At 50.6% G+C, this 15,689-nt stretch overlaps 2 protein-coding genes across 2 annotated transcripts in view; both read right to left on the bottom strand.

Annotated features, from left to right (window-relative positions):
• LOC136944061 (transcription factor HIVEP3) overlaps positions 1-7,589 on the bottom strand; it is a 40,376-nt gene extending 32,787 nt beyond the window's left edge. Inside the window, exon 1 of the mRNA XM_067237626.1 lies at positions 7,571-7,589. The gene's annotated coding sequence lies outside the window, so the exon portion shown is untranslated. The remainder of the gene's footprint in view (positions 1-7,570) is intronic.
• A 1,289-nt stretch (positions 7,590-8,878) lies between these two features.
• On the bottom strand, positions 8,879-9,743 carry LOC136944380 (uncharacterized). Its single transcript, XM_067238127.1, has 2 exons — positions 9,610-9,743; positions 8,879-9,521 (listed from the first exon to the last, which is right to left on the bottom strand). Exons 1-2 carry the CDS (start codon positions 9,741-9,743, stop codon positions 8,879-8,881), a joined length of 777 nt encoding a protein of 258 aa, XP_067094228.1.
• Between the last annotated feature and the right edge of the window lie 5,946 nt (positions 9,744-15,689).

Genomic DNA, 15,689 nt, shown 5'->3' with positions numbered 1-15,689 from the left:
GTGTGAATGTGTGTGTGAATGTGTGTGTGTCCAGTGAATTTCATGATAAGACAGAGAATGCGTACAACTGGGCTCTGACAGAGGACCACCAAGCCCCCCTCTCACACCCCCCCACCCCCTCCCCCCATGGGTCTGCAGAAGGAGGACCAGAGGAACACACTAACAGCCAGGGAACACACACACACACATACCTGGAGGCCGAGTATACACACACACACTCACAGGCGCTGTGGAAATATACTGCACCCCAACACAATCACTTAGGCTGAGCCTTCATGACGTGGCTGTCTATAAACAACCCCCCGAATGTACTGGAAATCCCCACCAAGAAACACACACATGCACACACACACATGCACACACACACAAGGAACTATTTCTGCTCGCTTCTGAAAGGGGTGTCGAGGGAATAGCCTTCTCGGTAATAGCAGGTCACGCTACACTCGAGCATAATTAAAAGCATTTTAAATAGCATGTTCTTTCTATGACCTTACCTGATGGTGCAGTGGGAAAGTCTGGACACTGCCTTGCTAGCTGTAAGAGCACAGCTCACCTACATCCTCAATCAAGGGTTTTCAAACCCCAAGTGTCACTAAGGAATGAAATGAGTGCCATCACTAGGAAGTGTGCTAAGGGGAGGAGAGGAGGTGAGAATGAAAGGATGACAGGAGAACTGGAAAGAGGAAGAGAAGAGGAGAAGAGAAGGATCGGAGGAGAGAGGAGGAAAGAGAAGAGAGGAAGAGAGAGGAGAAGAGAGAAGAGAGGAGAGAGAAGAGAGGAAGATAGAGAAGAGAGTAGAAGAGAGGAGAAGAGAGGAGAGAGGAGGAGAGAGAAGAGAGGAGAAGAGAAGGAGAGGAGGAGAGAGGAAGAGAGGAAGAGAGAGGAGGAGAGAGGAGAGAGGAGAAGAAGATGAGGAGAGGAGGTAGGAAAAGAGGAGCTGTTTGGTGTGTGTTAGGTGTGCAGTTGTTCCCATTTCGGAGTACACACAGGTGCACAAAGTCACACACACAAAGTAGATCAACACAAATGCACACGTGTATATACACATGCCACCTTTAACCAGTGAGATGCGACCAGGCAGAGTTTGGAGAAAACATTCAGATATGCATGGAGGGGGGGGGAGACATTCAGATATGCATGGAGGGGGGGGGGAGACATTCAGATATGCATGGAGGGGGGGGGGAGACATTCAGATATGAATGGAGAGGGGGGGGGGGAGACATTCAGATATGCATGGAGAGGGGGGGGGAGACATTCAGATATGCATGGAGAGGGGGGAGAGACATTGGGATATGCATGGAGGGGGGGGGGAGACATTCAGATATGCACGGAGAGGGGGGGGGAGACATTCAGATATGCATGGAGAGGGGGGGGGGAGACATTCGGATATGCATGGAGGGGGGGGGGAGAGACATTCAGATATGCATGGAGGGGGGGGGGAGACATTCAGATATGCATGGAGGGGGGGGGGAGAGACATTCAGATATGCATGGAGGGGGGGGGAGACATTCAGATATGCATGGAGGGGGGGGGGAGACATTCAGATATGCATGGAGGGGGGGGGAGACATTCAGATATGCATGGAGGGGGGGGGAGAGACATTCAGATATGCATGGAGGGGGGGGGGAGACATTCAGATATGCATGGAGGGGGGGGGAGACATTCAGATATGCATGGAGGGGGGGGGAGAGACATTCGGATATGCATGGAGGGGGGGGGGGAGACATTCAGATATGCATGGAGGGGGGGGGAGACATTCAGATATGCATGGAGGGGGGGGGGAGAGACATTCAGATATGCATGGAGGGGGGGGGGAGACATTCAGATATGCATGGAGAGGGGGGAGAGACATTCGGATATGCATGGAGGGGGGGGGAGACATTCAGATATGCATGGAGGGGGGGGGGAGACATTCGGATATGCATGGAGGGGGGGGGAGACATTCAGATATGCATGGAGAGGGGGGATAGACATTCGGATATGCATGGAGGGGGGGGGGAGACATTCGGATATGCATGGAGAGGGGGGAGAGACATTCGGATATGCATGGAGAGGGGGGGGAGACATTCAGATATGCATGGTGAGGGGGGAGAGACATTCGGATATGCATGCAGAGGGGGAGAGAGAGAGAGAGAGAGAGAGAGAGAGAGAGAGAGAGAGAGACAAGCAGAATGTATCACAGACAATGAAAGGGAGCAGAAAGTGAAAGTATCCGGTTGAGGAGGAACACATACGGTGGTCGGCAGTGAGTCAGTCACAACACACGGGGCAGAACACACTACCTTCCCACTGAGGAATGCGTGGGTGGGAAATGGTACACACAAGGATGAACAACCCAGTGTTGCAAGTTGCAACAGCGATGCAACAGGGAGGTTATCAAAACATGACAAAACCTTTAACACACACACCGCACGGAGGGGTGTGGTAGCCATGAAACCAGTCAAATCCCGCCTTCTATCTTCGTGTGTGTGTGTATGTGTGTGTATGTGTGTGTGTGTGTGTGTGTGTGTGTTGAGTGTTGGTTATGTGCTAGTGTAAGTGGGGGCTGTATGTTGGGTGTGTCTGTTTGTGTGTGTGTTTGCGTGTGTGTTGTGTGTGTGCCTCTGTGTTGTGTGTGTTTTCTGTGTCTGTTCAGTGTGTGTGTGTGCATGAGAGAGAGAGAGCTCTAGCAATGAAATGCAATACCTTGCTTGCAACATCGATCAATAAGTATGCGAGCCATGCATCTGCGTTAAGATCTCTCAAGGCAAAAGGAAACCTCTCTAGCTAAATACATATTTATAGACTAGCATTAACGCCACACACACACACACACATAAAGTGAGGACTGATCCAGACAGTGCTAGGTTTAGAAGGTTAAGCCTGCAACTACATATAAGGCCATTCATGAAAACAAGATAAAGTGCTGCCATCTTGATGCTTTGAGGGATACGATCCTCTCACCCAACCTACTCATCTCCCTGACCTCACCTCCACCAGTCTGCCTGACCACCAGGCCCCTGAACACCCCGGACCCCTGCCCAACCCTGACCACCAGGCCCCTGAACACCCCTGGCCCCTGCCCAACCCTGACCACCAGGCCCCTGAACACCCCTGGGAGAGACTAAACAACTTGTACACATACTGCCCATCATTCTCAGCCCCAGCCCTTGTTCAGTCCCCAGCCCTCACCTACCCTAAACCGAATCATAGCCATAGTCTCACCCCCAGCCCTAGCCCGAGCCTCCGCCCTAGCCCCAGCACTAGCCTCAGCCCCAGCACTAGCCTCAGCCCCAGCACTAGCCTCAGCCCCAGCCTTAGTTCCAGTCCTAGCCCTAGCTTAAGTCTCAGCCTGAGTCCAGTACTAGATTCAGCCTTAGTCCTAGACCCTGCCCCAGCCCCAGCCCTACCCCCTGCCCAACACATCAGGAATCCCCACGGCGGCCCTCAGTCGACACTCCCCCGACTCTCGTCCCTACCTGGGTGGGACCAGGGTGGCGGGCTCCTCCGGTCCTAGCTGGACCGCCGTCTGAACGCGACACCCCTGCCGTAACAGAATAGGCCCGAGGGGAACCCTGTTAGCCGCTGCAGGTTGTTGGAGAGAGTGCTCCGAACAACACAGTAATCATTAACCAGAGGCGGGGCCAGTGCTAGAGTTACGGCAGCCATGCCTGTCTGCTCGTGCTGCCCTGTGAGAGGGTGTATTACATAACCACAGCTGGCACCGAGCAGGGCTGGCTAACACACATCCATCCAGAATGATAAGGAAACGCCAGACAAAGATACTGTAGATATTAGTTTGTCCTTTTGGAAATTCCTTGTGAGGCGTACGGTTGTTGTGTGCCATACAGGCAGACGAGCAACAGACTTCCACGACCACAAAACCAACATCAAACACCAGTCAACCACAGATGTACACACAACAACGTGTGCTAATAAGGTGCCAGATCATCACATCCACCTCTAGAGGAGCAGCCAACACACTAGCCCTACAGGCCTGGGCCCAGGCCTGGGCCTGTAGGGACCAGTGGAGAAGGTTCCAGAGTGGTACTTGGCAGGTCAGGGGTCAAGCGACCATGTGTTTGTTTATGTGTGAATGTGTGTGTGAGCATATGTGTATGTGTGTGTGCACTAGCACATCTGTGTGTGTGTGCATGTGTGTGTGAGGGCCTTGTTCCTGACTCTCTCGCCCTTTCTCCGCTCTCTAAGGGTTACAGTGCCTGTATTATTCCCTGGTGTTTCAGAGAACAGGATTAATGACCAGCGGCAGGGACATGAAAAGGTTGTGTCCGCCTGTTTACTTCTGTCCCCGGGACTAGCCACGGGAAACACACAGCCTGTGTGTGTGTGTGTGTGTGTGTGTGTGTGTGTGTGTGTGTGTGTGTGTGTGTGTGTGTGTGTGTGAGTGAGTGAGTGAGAGACAGACAGACAGAGAGAGAGAGAGAGACAGAGAGTGTGTGTGTGTGTGTGTGTGTGTATGTGTGTCAATGACCACTGGCAGGGGAAAGCAAGCACTGGCAGGACAATTGACAACTACAATGCCAACTATAAAAGCTATTGACACACTCGCGCACAGACACACGTGCACACACACACACACGCGCGGCGAACCCTACATGCACAGCACACAATTAGGTGTGTAAATCAGCCAGTCATCCCTCTCCTCCTCAACCCTGACTGAGTCGTCTGAGCTTGAAGTCCTGTACCAGCCCCTCACTGGTACCATACGTACAGTGAGTCACTGAAATGCAAAGACTTGATGCGCCGATACTTTTCCTTATTGTGAATTCAAGAACTGCAGTCCTTAGCCTCTCAGGGCGTTGCTGGACGCGGCCGGACGCGGCTGGACGCGGCCGGACGCTGCAGGTCAGGACAGCAGAGCCTGCTTCGGCGGCCATCTTGGAGTCTGCACACCTTTCGGGCGTTCAAATCAGTATGCAGCCACCCGCTGGGCCACGGCCGTGTTTTAGAGATGGAAGGGAGGGCTGGCGGTGGTGGTGGTGGGGAAGGTAGTATACAAGGTGTGTGCGTGCGCGTGTGTGTGTGAGAGGGGATGAGAGGTGTTGTCAAGCGACTCTGCATTAATTGGCAGGAAATTGGCCGCTCCCATCTGGAGGGCTCTGTGAGCCAAGCAGGCAGGATCCGCAGGAGACGCAAACACACACACACACACACACACACACACACACAGTATTACTGTACAGTATACCACAACCTGAACCTGCGTGAACCACCGTACGTATTTACTGACATGGTAAACTCAGTGACCTCCTCTCCAGAGGCCTGTGTCAGCACAGGCACCACATGAATTTGACCTGGGCTCACAGGCTGGGGAAATGTCTACATTACAGCGCACCAACGGCCACTCAACAACCAGCCTTACAGGATCTGGAATTCCATCCCCAACGATGAAACTGGCCACTGTAATGACAGGCTCTAAAAATAATAACACATGAGTTTGAGTTTTATACCAAAGTAATGATGCTTAACAAGCCAGTATTCCCTCAGTGTTCCTGCCAAGTCACTACAATAAACAGCGAACCTAAACTCACCCCACGGACAGTAGTGGGACTCTACAGCCGTGCTGCTGGGAGCGCTCGAAGGCTCGTTCCCCGACGATCAAAATGATTTACGGTGATTTGGACCAATCCTGACATCCCTGCCGTGGAGCTGGCCAGCTCCTCTCTGCTGGGGCTGACACGGCTGTCCTCGGCCTGCGCCACAAGTGGTCCCCCTCTCCCCCCCCCCCCCCCCCTCCCCCGCCCCACTCCCCTCCAGCCCCCCCAGCACCTCCAGCCCCACTGGAACACCCGGCTCTGTGAGGCCGTCACTTTGTGCTGATTCAATAAGAAATAATTGCATATTGGCCTCTCTCCTCAGACAGCTCTCTCCAAAGGAGTCTTAAAAACGGGCTGTCCTGCAGTGGGCTGCGCTGGCCTGTACACTGGCCTCGACCCCTGTAGCGTACCCTGCTGTCCTGGACTGGAGTCCACCCCTGTAGCGTACCCTGCTGTCCTGGACTGGAGTCCACCCCTGTAGCGTACCCTGCTGTCCTGGACTGGAGTGGACCACTGTAGTGTACAATAACACTGTTGAAGTGCAGAGGAAGCTGCATTAGTCCTTTGGTTTACTGTGCTGCCGTGTTGAGTAAGGCAGCAGAGATGACAAGACCTCGGTTCCTTGGAAGGGGGATTCATAAGGTTTCATCTGTGAAAACTGACTACCCTCTCCGCAGCTCTGTGTACCGTCAGACTGATGCTGTATGTTCTCTGTTGCCCTTCGACCTTTTCAGTGTGTTTCCCCTCTACTTTGTCATATGACCAGAGAAGGAACAACTTTGATCAGGGGAAGAAGGAGGACTTCAGTGACATCACAACCAGAATATTCACACACGCAGATGTATTTGATATTTCATGCCTGCATGGTAGCCGATGAGGATAGAAGGCAAGCCAGGTCAAGTCAGGTCATCACTTTTTAGACATCTTTTATATATATATATATGTACAAGAAAGACGAGAGAGAGAGAGAGAGAGAGAGAGAGAGAGAGAGAGAGAGAGAGAGAGAGAGAGAGAGAGAGAGAGAGAGAGAGAGAGAGAGAGACTGAACAGTAGTTATTTCTTTGTCCTTGCACGCCTCAACATCTGTGTCTGTCCGCGACTGCCGCGCGCAATAAGGCAGCGGTCTCTTACCAAACAAACAGATAATTCCTTAGCCCACTGGCCACCGCATATCTAAGAGTATTAAACCGTCCGGCGGATATCTTATCTTCCATAGACAGTTTAGAGAGAGACTGCTTTACAACTCAGAGATGTGTTGATGCGCAATAACGTGAGCATAGCTGCGTGCATAAACAGATGCCCGGATTGCTAAACCAAAACTAAATGAAAGGTCGCTTAAAAAGTATGATGTAATTAATTTTCTGTGAAATCGTCAGTCTGCATTCATCATCTGTCCTATTGAGACATGTCCCGATGCTAAAATAGCCAACATGTGACGATTTTCCGTTCGACTGAAAGACGAGTAGTCCACAAGGTGATTAATCAGATGGTGAACATGTCCGTTGAACGACTGGAAAAAAAGAATGTTTGGTGAACGCTGGCCAGGATTTCGGAAGGTATGTGCGCTCTAGGGTTTAGTTCAGTCCCACTATGTAGAATTAGGTTGCTGTACGATCGAAGAATCGGCTGTTCTCAGAACTCCTAGTGCAAACCAACAACACACTGTATTCGCGAGTAAATAATCTCGTGAATTTACCCAAAACTGTAATAAAACAATCAAATGAATCCATGTCTCTGACAAAATAACAGAGTGACATAATATGCTTTCAGGTGGCACAAGTGTCTTACATGCTTGACTACGCATATCTGTCGTGGCAACAGTTAAAACGTACACAGTATAGGCTACTTATATTCAGACCTGACGTCCTCAAGTTCACATTGGTTTGAAGTCATCTTCAACAGGGCGGTATAGTCTCACAGTTGGACTAGGCAACATTATTACAAAACTGAATTACATATAGAAACATATGCAATACAGTACACTTATACGTATAGGCTATATAACTTTACTGTCAAAGTAAAATAGTACTTACGGTTTCTATTCTGTGCGTGTTGCAGCCATTTATCCTCAAGCGAACGGGCCAGAAGACCGCATTTCCTGGAATGTTTCGAGTGTAGAATGAGTGTAGAGCAGAGCTGGCGCGAGTGCTCCTTGAAACCAAACTGAAAAGGTTAGCTACATCCCCCCCTCTGCGTTGACAAACAGGGGGACTACAAACGCCACTTTCAGCTGATCAGCACAACAAAAACACCATCTCGCTCTACGCAAGGACTCCTGGCCACCGCACCAACCCGCACGAGACGTACTGAGGACCCCGCCCCCTTCCCGTCTCTCTGTGGAATATTAATATTTTAACATTAATATTAATGAGGTTGTGCGCGCGAAAGGAAAGAATGATTGGTTTAAAAAAAACTGACTAGTTCCTGATCAGTCCCTTCCTTCTAATTCACTATGGCCGCAATCAGGTGACGTGACGATTGTTAAAAGTGCGACGTTCTGTATTCATTGGGTAAAGAAGCGGTTTGTTTTTTGAAAGACATGTAACGGTTGCTGACACACCTTAATAGACAGAACTCTATTGCCGCCATACTAGTCAGTTTATGGCAAGAGTGCGCGGGGATACCACAGGAAAGCCACCTCTGAGATGTAAGAAGCTCTCGACTTAGGATACACACACAATCCAGTCTAGGACTTCATCAAATACTGTCCCAGCTGTCCAGCCAGAGGTACAGCTTCAGCCACACAGTTACGGTGACTGTACCTGGGACTCTGGGAGGAGGAGAGCAGCCAGCAGCAGCTGACTCAATGTCTGTCTCTTCTGGCCAGTTCAATCCAATTAACCCAGCAGTCATGCTAGCACATTGCATAACCCACAGAGGGACTGTGGCAGGGGTCAACCACGGGCTCTGGCCTCAGATCAATATTCCAGACTGGGGGTCAGTCCAGCATAGGTAGAACACACACGAGGAGTTGAGAGAGAGAGAGAGAGAGAGAGAGAGAGAGAGACAAACAGGAAGTGTGAGTTTGTCAGTGTTTTTTTGGTTAATTCTGTTTGCATATATATTCGTGTTTGTGCATGCAGCATAGGTTGTCTATTGTTTCTTTGTGTGTGTGTGTGTGTGTGTGTGTGTGTGTGTGTGTGTGTGTGCGCGCAAACCCAAACAGCGATTTGCACTTCAACAGCCCGTCTGACCCAGAGATAAGAAGATACACAGTTACCCTGGCAACAATGTAAGTGATGAACCGGAAATGTGTGTGTGTGTGCGAGAGCATGTGTGTGTGCGTGTGTGTTCCTGTGTGTGTGCGAGAGCATGTGTGTTTGGAGGTGACATTTAGTCATTTAGCAGACACTCTTATCCAGAGCGACAGGGTGACAGGGACATTTTGGGTTTGGAGGTGACGGACATGGTGGGTCTGGAGGTGACAGGGACATTTTGGGTTTGGAGGTGACAGGGACATGGTGGGTCTGGAGGTGACAGGGACATGGTGGGTCTGGAGGTGACAGGGACATGGTGGGTGTGGAGGTGACAGTCATGGTGGGGTCTTGAGGTGACAGGGACATGGTGGGTCTGGAGGTGACAGGGACATGGTGGGTGTGGAGGTGACAGTCATGGTGGGGTCTTGAGGTGACAGGGACATTTTGGGTCTGGAGGTGACAGGGACATGGTGGGTCTGGAGGTGACAGGGACATTTTGGGTCTGGAGGTGACAGGGACATGGTGGGTCTGGAGGTGACAGGGACATTTTGGGTTTGGAGGTGACAGGGACATAGTGGGTCTGGAGGTGACAGGGACATGGTGGGTCTGGAGGTGACAGGGACATGGTGGGTCTGGAGGTGACAGGGACATGGTGGGTGTGGAGGTGACAGTCATGGTGGGGTCTTGAGGTGACAGGGACATTTTGGGTCTGGAGGTGACAGGGACATGGTGGGTCTGGAGGTGACAGGGACATGGTGGGTCTGGAGGTGACAGGGACATTTTGGGTCTGGAGGTGACAGGGACATGGTGGGTGTGGAGGTGACAGTCATGGTGGGGTCTTGAGGTGACAGGGACATTTTGGGTCTGGAGGTGACAGGGACATGGTGGGTGTGGAGGTGACAGTCATGGTGGGGTCTTGAGGTGACAGGGACATTTTGGGTCTGGAGGTGACAGGGACATGGTGGGTGTGGAGGTGACAGTCATGGTGGGGTCTTGAGGTGACAGTCATGGTGGGTCTGGTCTGAGGCTGACAGTCATGGTGGGTCTGGAGGTGACAGTCATGGTGGGTCTGGTTTGGAGCTGACAGTCATGGTGGGTCTGGAGGTGACAGTCATGGTGGGTCTGGTTTGGAGCTGACAGTCATGGTGGGTCTGGAGGTGACAGGGACGCTTGGAGGGACCACCTCACTGACCAAGACCCAGTGGTGCTCTAAAGGTCAATGAGCATCAGAGATCTCAGGTGTTGATTCATGACACGCAACCCATGCACACACGCGCATAGAAACAACAAACAGCCTGACCAGTCAGCACATGTAGTATGTAACACACATAACACAACATGTAACAGGTTTATTTCCGAGCAATTAGATGAAGGTAGGGAATAATTCAAGTCATTCAGGAAGCTTAAATGGTATACTGTTCATCCTGATTTTCTGCTCTATCTTCTATATGCAATTTTTTGATGTCACATATACTGTATATAAACAGTATTCACGTTATTGTTAAAATTATATTTATATTTTTTATATAACATTGTAAAATGCAAAAAGGATTGTCTCGCTGAGAAGGCTCAGTGCATCTGCACCTAGCATGTTCAGTGTCCTCAGAGTTGAGTTCAGGCCATCAGCACATCAGCCAAGTAGGAGAGGCATGCGCAGGTAAGAAAAAGAGAGGGAGGGAGACTAGGAAGAGAGGAAGGGAGGGAGGGAGGCCCACAAAGAGAGAGGGGAGCAGCGCGAGACAGGGTGAAAGACAGGTCTGGTGGAACGGGGGGACACAGAGTGGTGCGAGTTGGCCGTGTTTCTCCCGTCCAACTCTGACTGCCTTACGTAACCAGAGCAACCTGGCACCCGTCTCACAGCAGACGTCGGCTGCGCTGCCTCGTTATATAACCGCATTAGCCGCTCCTCGGAGCGGAGGGGAGCATGCGCACGGGCCTGCTCTCGCAGCCTGCCAGCCTCCTTGCGAGGGAGAGGGACTGCACCGCACTGCTGCAGCCCGCACTCACCCCCCCCCCCCACACTCTCTCTTTCTCTCACCGTCTCTTTGTCACGTTTACCGTCTGTCTTTTCCTGTCTTTGTATTTCGATTTTTCCATTTCCCCCCTCTCTCTGTCCTTCTGTTTCCCCCTCTATCTCTTAATCACTCCCTCTCCCTCCCTCCCTCCCTCCCCCCCCTCTCTCTCTCCCTCTCCATCCCTCCCTCTCTCTCTCTCCCTCTCCATCCCTCCCTCTCTCCATCCCTCCCTCCCTCTCTCTCTCTCTCTCTGAGGAGGCAGACCATGAGAGTGTAGAGGATGCAGACACAGGAAGATGGCTTGAAGAGCCACACACGGAAAGATCACAAAGTTGTTAAGTTTGGCTATGGGGGGAACCACCTCTGGAGAAAGTGATAGACACCAATCATCAGACCGCTCCCATCACAGGCCCTACAGCGTCTTCATCCTGGATTTAATGTTTGGTAAATGTTTCCAGTGCGCATATGCCAGCAGGGTCCAGACTCAATTAGCTTCCATGCATGCACAGCATAATTCACTGTGCCTGGATCACACACTTAAAATGCGATTATACCTTAGACAGGCATTTCCAGTCATTGTAGTAATCAGTGCTGGTCAGTTGAGTATCCCGCTCGCATCGCTCTTGTCTGAATCCATCCAGAACGGTCGAGGATGAGTGTCTTGGCTGTGCTGTGCGCCTTCAGCTTAGAGGCTGTTTGGAGGAGTTCTCTCATGAGATAAACACCTTCAACCAACTTAGTTTTTCTTGTGGCGCACCAACAAGTGCAGTAAGCGTTTCAGGGTTGTGTAAGGAATGAAAGGATGGAGGGAAGTTATGGAAACGCCCTGTAGAGGGCAACGCTGGTGAAACAGAACTGTGTACCCCTGGCCTTTCGCTTGTTCAAAATGGCGAAGAGGAGAGAAGCGAGCACGGGAATGTTACCTCAAGACTGGCCTGTCATCGGTGCTGTAGAGGGGAGAAAGGGGCCCAGCAGCCAATGGGGACTTTGTAATTAACAGCATGTAATTAACATCCATGCTGGTCGGCTGAACACGGCTGTTTCACCCGACGGTTCAATTACCAATACATTATAACACCCCAACTCTCATTTCAACGACAAATTACACCCATTATCAACCGAGGAAATGAAGGTGAGATTGGTGCCAGCTTGTTTAATAGCTTGTTTGATAGAGGAGGTGCCCTGAGGAGAAGGGATTCCATGTGAACCTGCAGGTCCTCCAGGACGCTTGCTTGGCCCCCCTAACTCTGGCCCCATCAGTCCTGTGGAAGCATGTCGGTCCAAGGTGCTGCAGCCGTGGAAGACGCCCGGTGTGTTGCTGTGTGCTATGACGGGTTCTAGGTGTGTTTTGGGTCTTTCTACGGGGCGATGAGCTGACTTCTCTGTTGGGACAAGGTGTTGAGAGGGAGCCAGAGAGAGAAAGCTACTGTAACACTCACCTGAATAGAAATATAGTAAATACAGGCAGAGATGTACACACACTTAGTGGCCAGATGTGAGTAAACATCCAGAGTACGCAGACACAAGTAAACATCCAGAGTACGCAGACATGAGTAAACATCCAGAGTGCGCAGACATGGGTAAACATCCAGAGTACGCAGACATGAGTAAACATCCAGAGTACGCAGACACGATTAAACATCCAGAGTACGCAGACATGAGTAAACATCCAGAGTACGCAGACATGAGTAAACATCCAGAGTACGCAGACACGAGTAACCATCCAGAGTACGCAGACACGAGTAAACATCCAGAGTACGCAGACACGAGTAAACATCCAGAGTACGCAGACACGAGTAAACATCCAGAGTACGCAGACACGAGTAAACATCCAGAGTACGCAGACACGAGAAAACATCCAGAGTACGCAGACACGAGTAAACATCCAGAGTACGCAGACACGAGTACACATCCAGAGTACGCAGACATGAGTAAACATCCAGAGTATGCAGACACGAGTACACATCCAGAGTACGCAGACACGAGTACACATCCAGAGTACGCAGACACGAGTAAACATCCAGAGTACGCAGACACGAGTAAACATCCAGAGTACGCAGACACGAGTACTCATCCAGAGTACGCAGACACGAGTAAACATCCAGAGTACGCAGACACGAGTACTCATCCAGAGTACGCAGACACGAGTAAACATCCAGAGTACGCAGACACGAGTACACATCCAGAGTACGCAGACACGAGTACACATCCAGAGTACGCAGACACGAGTACACATCCAGAGTACGCAGACATGAGTACACACATAGCAACTGTGCTCTCTTTCTCACCTGGTGAGAACACTGGCGAGAGGAACACTGTGTACAGGCCTGTGTAAGCCAGACCAATGTAGGACGGCAGGTTTTCATGGGCTCGGAAAGCAGCTGGTGAGACAAACTGAAGCAATTAGGAATGGAAAACTATGGGGTTAGTGAATAGGACTGGGTCATAAGGTCTGAATGAGAGGATCTTTCTGTGTCGTTCACATGGGCACGCTCTGTGTACTGCAGAGGGCAAGGCGGTAATGTGGAAAGTGTGTAGCGGAAGGGCCCAGTGGACGTTCCGCTACCTGGAAGTGTGCGTGTTTGGGTGGGGGTGCGTGCGTGTTAAGTGTGCGTGTGGGCGCATGTGTGTCTTTGAGCGCATGTGTGTGTGTGTGTGATGATATAAGACCTGACAGACCCCCTGTCCAGCTGACCCACCAAGCAGGGCTAACTGTCACCCCGGTGTGCACCTCCTCTGAGAGACAAGACAGGACTTCCACTCTGCTGGTCACTCTGGGTCACCAGCTTCACACGCAGGCCCCGAGTTCATACCCAAGCAGACAAACATGCTCGCATGCACCCCTCACACCAGTAACCCTGCACCCCCCCATCCCCCCCCTCCCCCCCCCCCCCCAGCATGGCACTGTTCCATACGTATCGCATCGCATGCTGCCATGGTTCTGTGACAACTTTGTGATAACACTGTTTAGCTATCTCTGTGTCTGGGGGGGGGAGGAGAGAAGCTGAGCCACAGGCAGGAAGGGGGGGGGGGTGAGTGAGGATAGAGGGAGTGGGTGAGGTGAGGGTGAGACAGGCAGGGAGATGGTGGTGGTGGGGTGAGGTGATGAGGGGGGGGGGGGGAGTGTGACAGGACTCAGGGTGTCCAGACTGTTCCAGACTGTGCCAACTCGGAGCGGCCAAATGCAACAGGCCCTGTCTGCCAGCCAGGTGAGAAGGTAATAAGTCATCCAGAGGGATCACCCAGTCCCTGTGACAGACCATCCCAGAACAGAAGCCTCTGCTGGGGGCAGATATACCCTAGATCCAGCCTGGGTCCGGACAGACTCCTACCTTGCTCAAACCCGACATAGCTACAAACATATACTGCTACCCTAGTGGTTTAGTGGAGATGGCAAGACAATTTGGCCAGACAGTGAAATGATTTGATGAAGAAGCACTATCTCAAGCTTTCAGTAATAAAACAAATTCTATATATTATCCTTGCATGGAAAGGTAGACCACTTAAAAGTATTTGCATTGTTCGCACACCCATTTAAAATGGAGAAGTTTGTGACTTCTGTTCAGGAGCATTTGCAGGTTGTACCGTAGGTTACAACACATCATACCAGCGTAGCACAGAGGCCCATGTGGAGGGTCAGCTGTGAATGACACGTTGGGTGTCCCCGCAGCCCCTCGTCTCCCCCACACTAATCTCTGTCTGGGTGCTGTCGGAACCCCGAGGTCCCTCACCACTGAAATCTGATGGGAATGTTATTGCCAGACCCTGCACCCAGATAACAGCCGCGCTGCTGCGAGCGAACTGCACAAGATAACAAGTCAGCCGGGGTGAAGAAAGTTGATGACTCCAAACACATCGACAACATGAAAACATCACGAGGGGGGCCGTCGTGCTGGCCAGGGCGGGCTAGGAGGCAGGAAACAGCCCCTCTGTCTATTACCGCAGGCAGTGTTGGTGAGGGCAAGCTTTATTAAAAAGGGAATCTCTGAATGTGGAGCCAATGACAATTCAGATGGGGTTTGATGAAATTCATTCACTGTCACATCAATTTTTTTCTCCCTCATCTTGTTTTTGCAATTAGATTTGAATAAGAATGTTTTTTATTGGATACCTTATCTTGGTTTGTGTTCATTATTGTTTCTCCATTATCAATTTGGGCAATCAGATCATTGGAGGATCTTTAGTTCCACCTAGTGGGCAATGATGGACAAAGCAAATCTCTGTGAAAGAGGGATTAGGCATCCATAATGGTTGAAGGGTAGAAAAGATATGACTGTCAGAAGATAATTATTCACCAGCATGGAAACTTTATTTAAGGGTATAAAAGATATAAGACTGTCAGAAGATAATTATTCACCAGCATGGAAACTTTATTTAAGAATAACAGATTAGATAAGAGTTCCTGGATCCTCTCTGAACACATACAGTATATCTTGCACATGCAACCACAGCTCCACCTGCACAGAAGGCACTACTGACCTCCCAAGGTATTGTACGGATTCTTTTAGACTGTGACTGAAGGCACATTGGTTACAGCATTGACACTTCATCACTCAATACTGAAGAATCATCGCTCAAATCGATTAACTCATCCTTAGAGCAAACCCCAACAGGGTAGAAGATATCATCACGATGCTATTTACAAATCACGAGGTGAAATTCCAACGTACACCTTCAAACACTTCCATCACAATACTCAGCAACGTGTCACAGTACAGCAAGTTCAAGTCCTGAACATTGATGGATAACTGACATGCAGGAGATGATGGAGGCAGAAACTGAACGAGACTTCTGCCAGTACTCACATTGTCTTACTACCTGCAAAACTAATATCTATCCTATTTCATCTACCCTGCCACATCCAGAGGTAAACAATTTTTATTGGAGAAATGAATCAACCGCTGTGAAATGTTCCAATTTCAGAGAAATTCCCAACAACA

Source organism: Osmerus mordax, chromosome 6, assembly GCF_038355195.1.
Source record: "Osmerus mordax isolate fOsmMor3 chromosome 6, fOsmMor3.pri, whole genome shotgun sequence".
In the NCBI taxonomy this organism is placed as follows: Eukaryota; Metazoa; Chordata; class Actinopteri; order Osmeriformes; family Osmeridae; genus Osmerus; species Osmerus mordax.
The sequence above is the reverse complement of the archived record's forward strand: the minus strand, read 5'-3'. Positions and strand labels throughout refer to the sequence as shown.

Excerpts from the sequence above, each read along its gene's own strand:
- LOC136944380 (XM_067238127.1), bottom strand. The coding sequence starts at position 9,743 with ATGACTGTCACCTCAAGACCCCACCATGACTGTCACCTCCACACCCAC. Across the intron at positions 9,522-9,609 it reads TCCACACCCACCATGTCCCT|ACCCAAAATGTCCCTGTCAC; the intron begins GTCACCTCCAGA and ends TGTCACCTCCAG.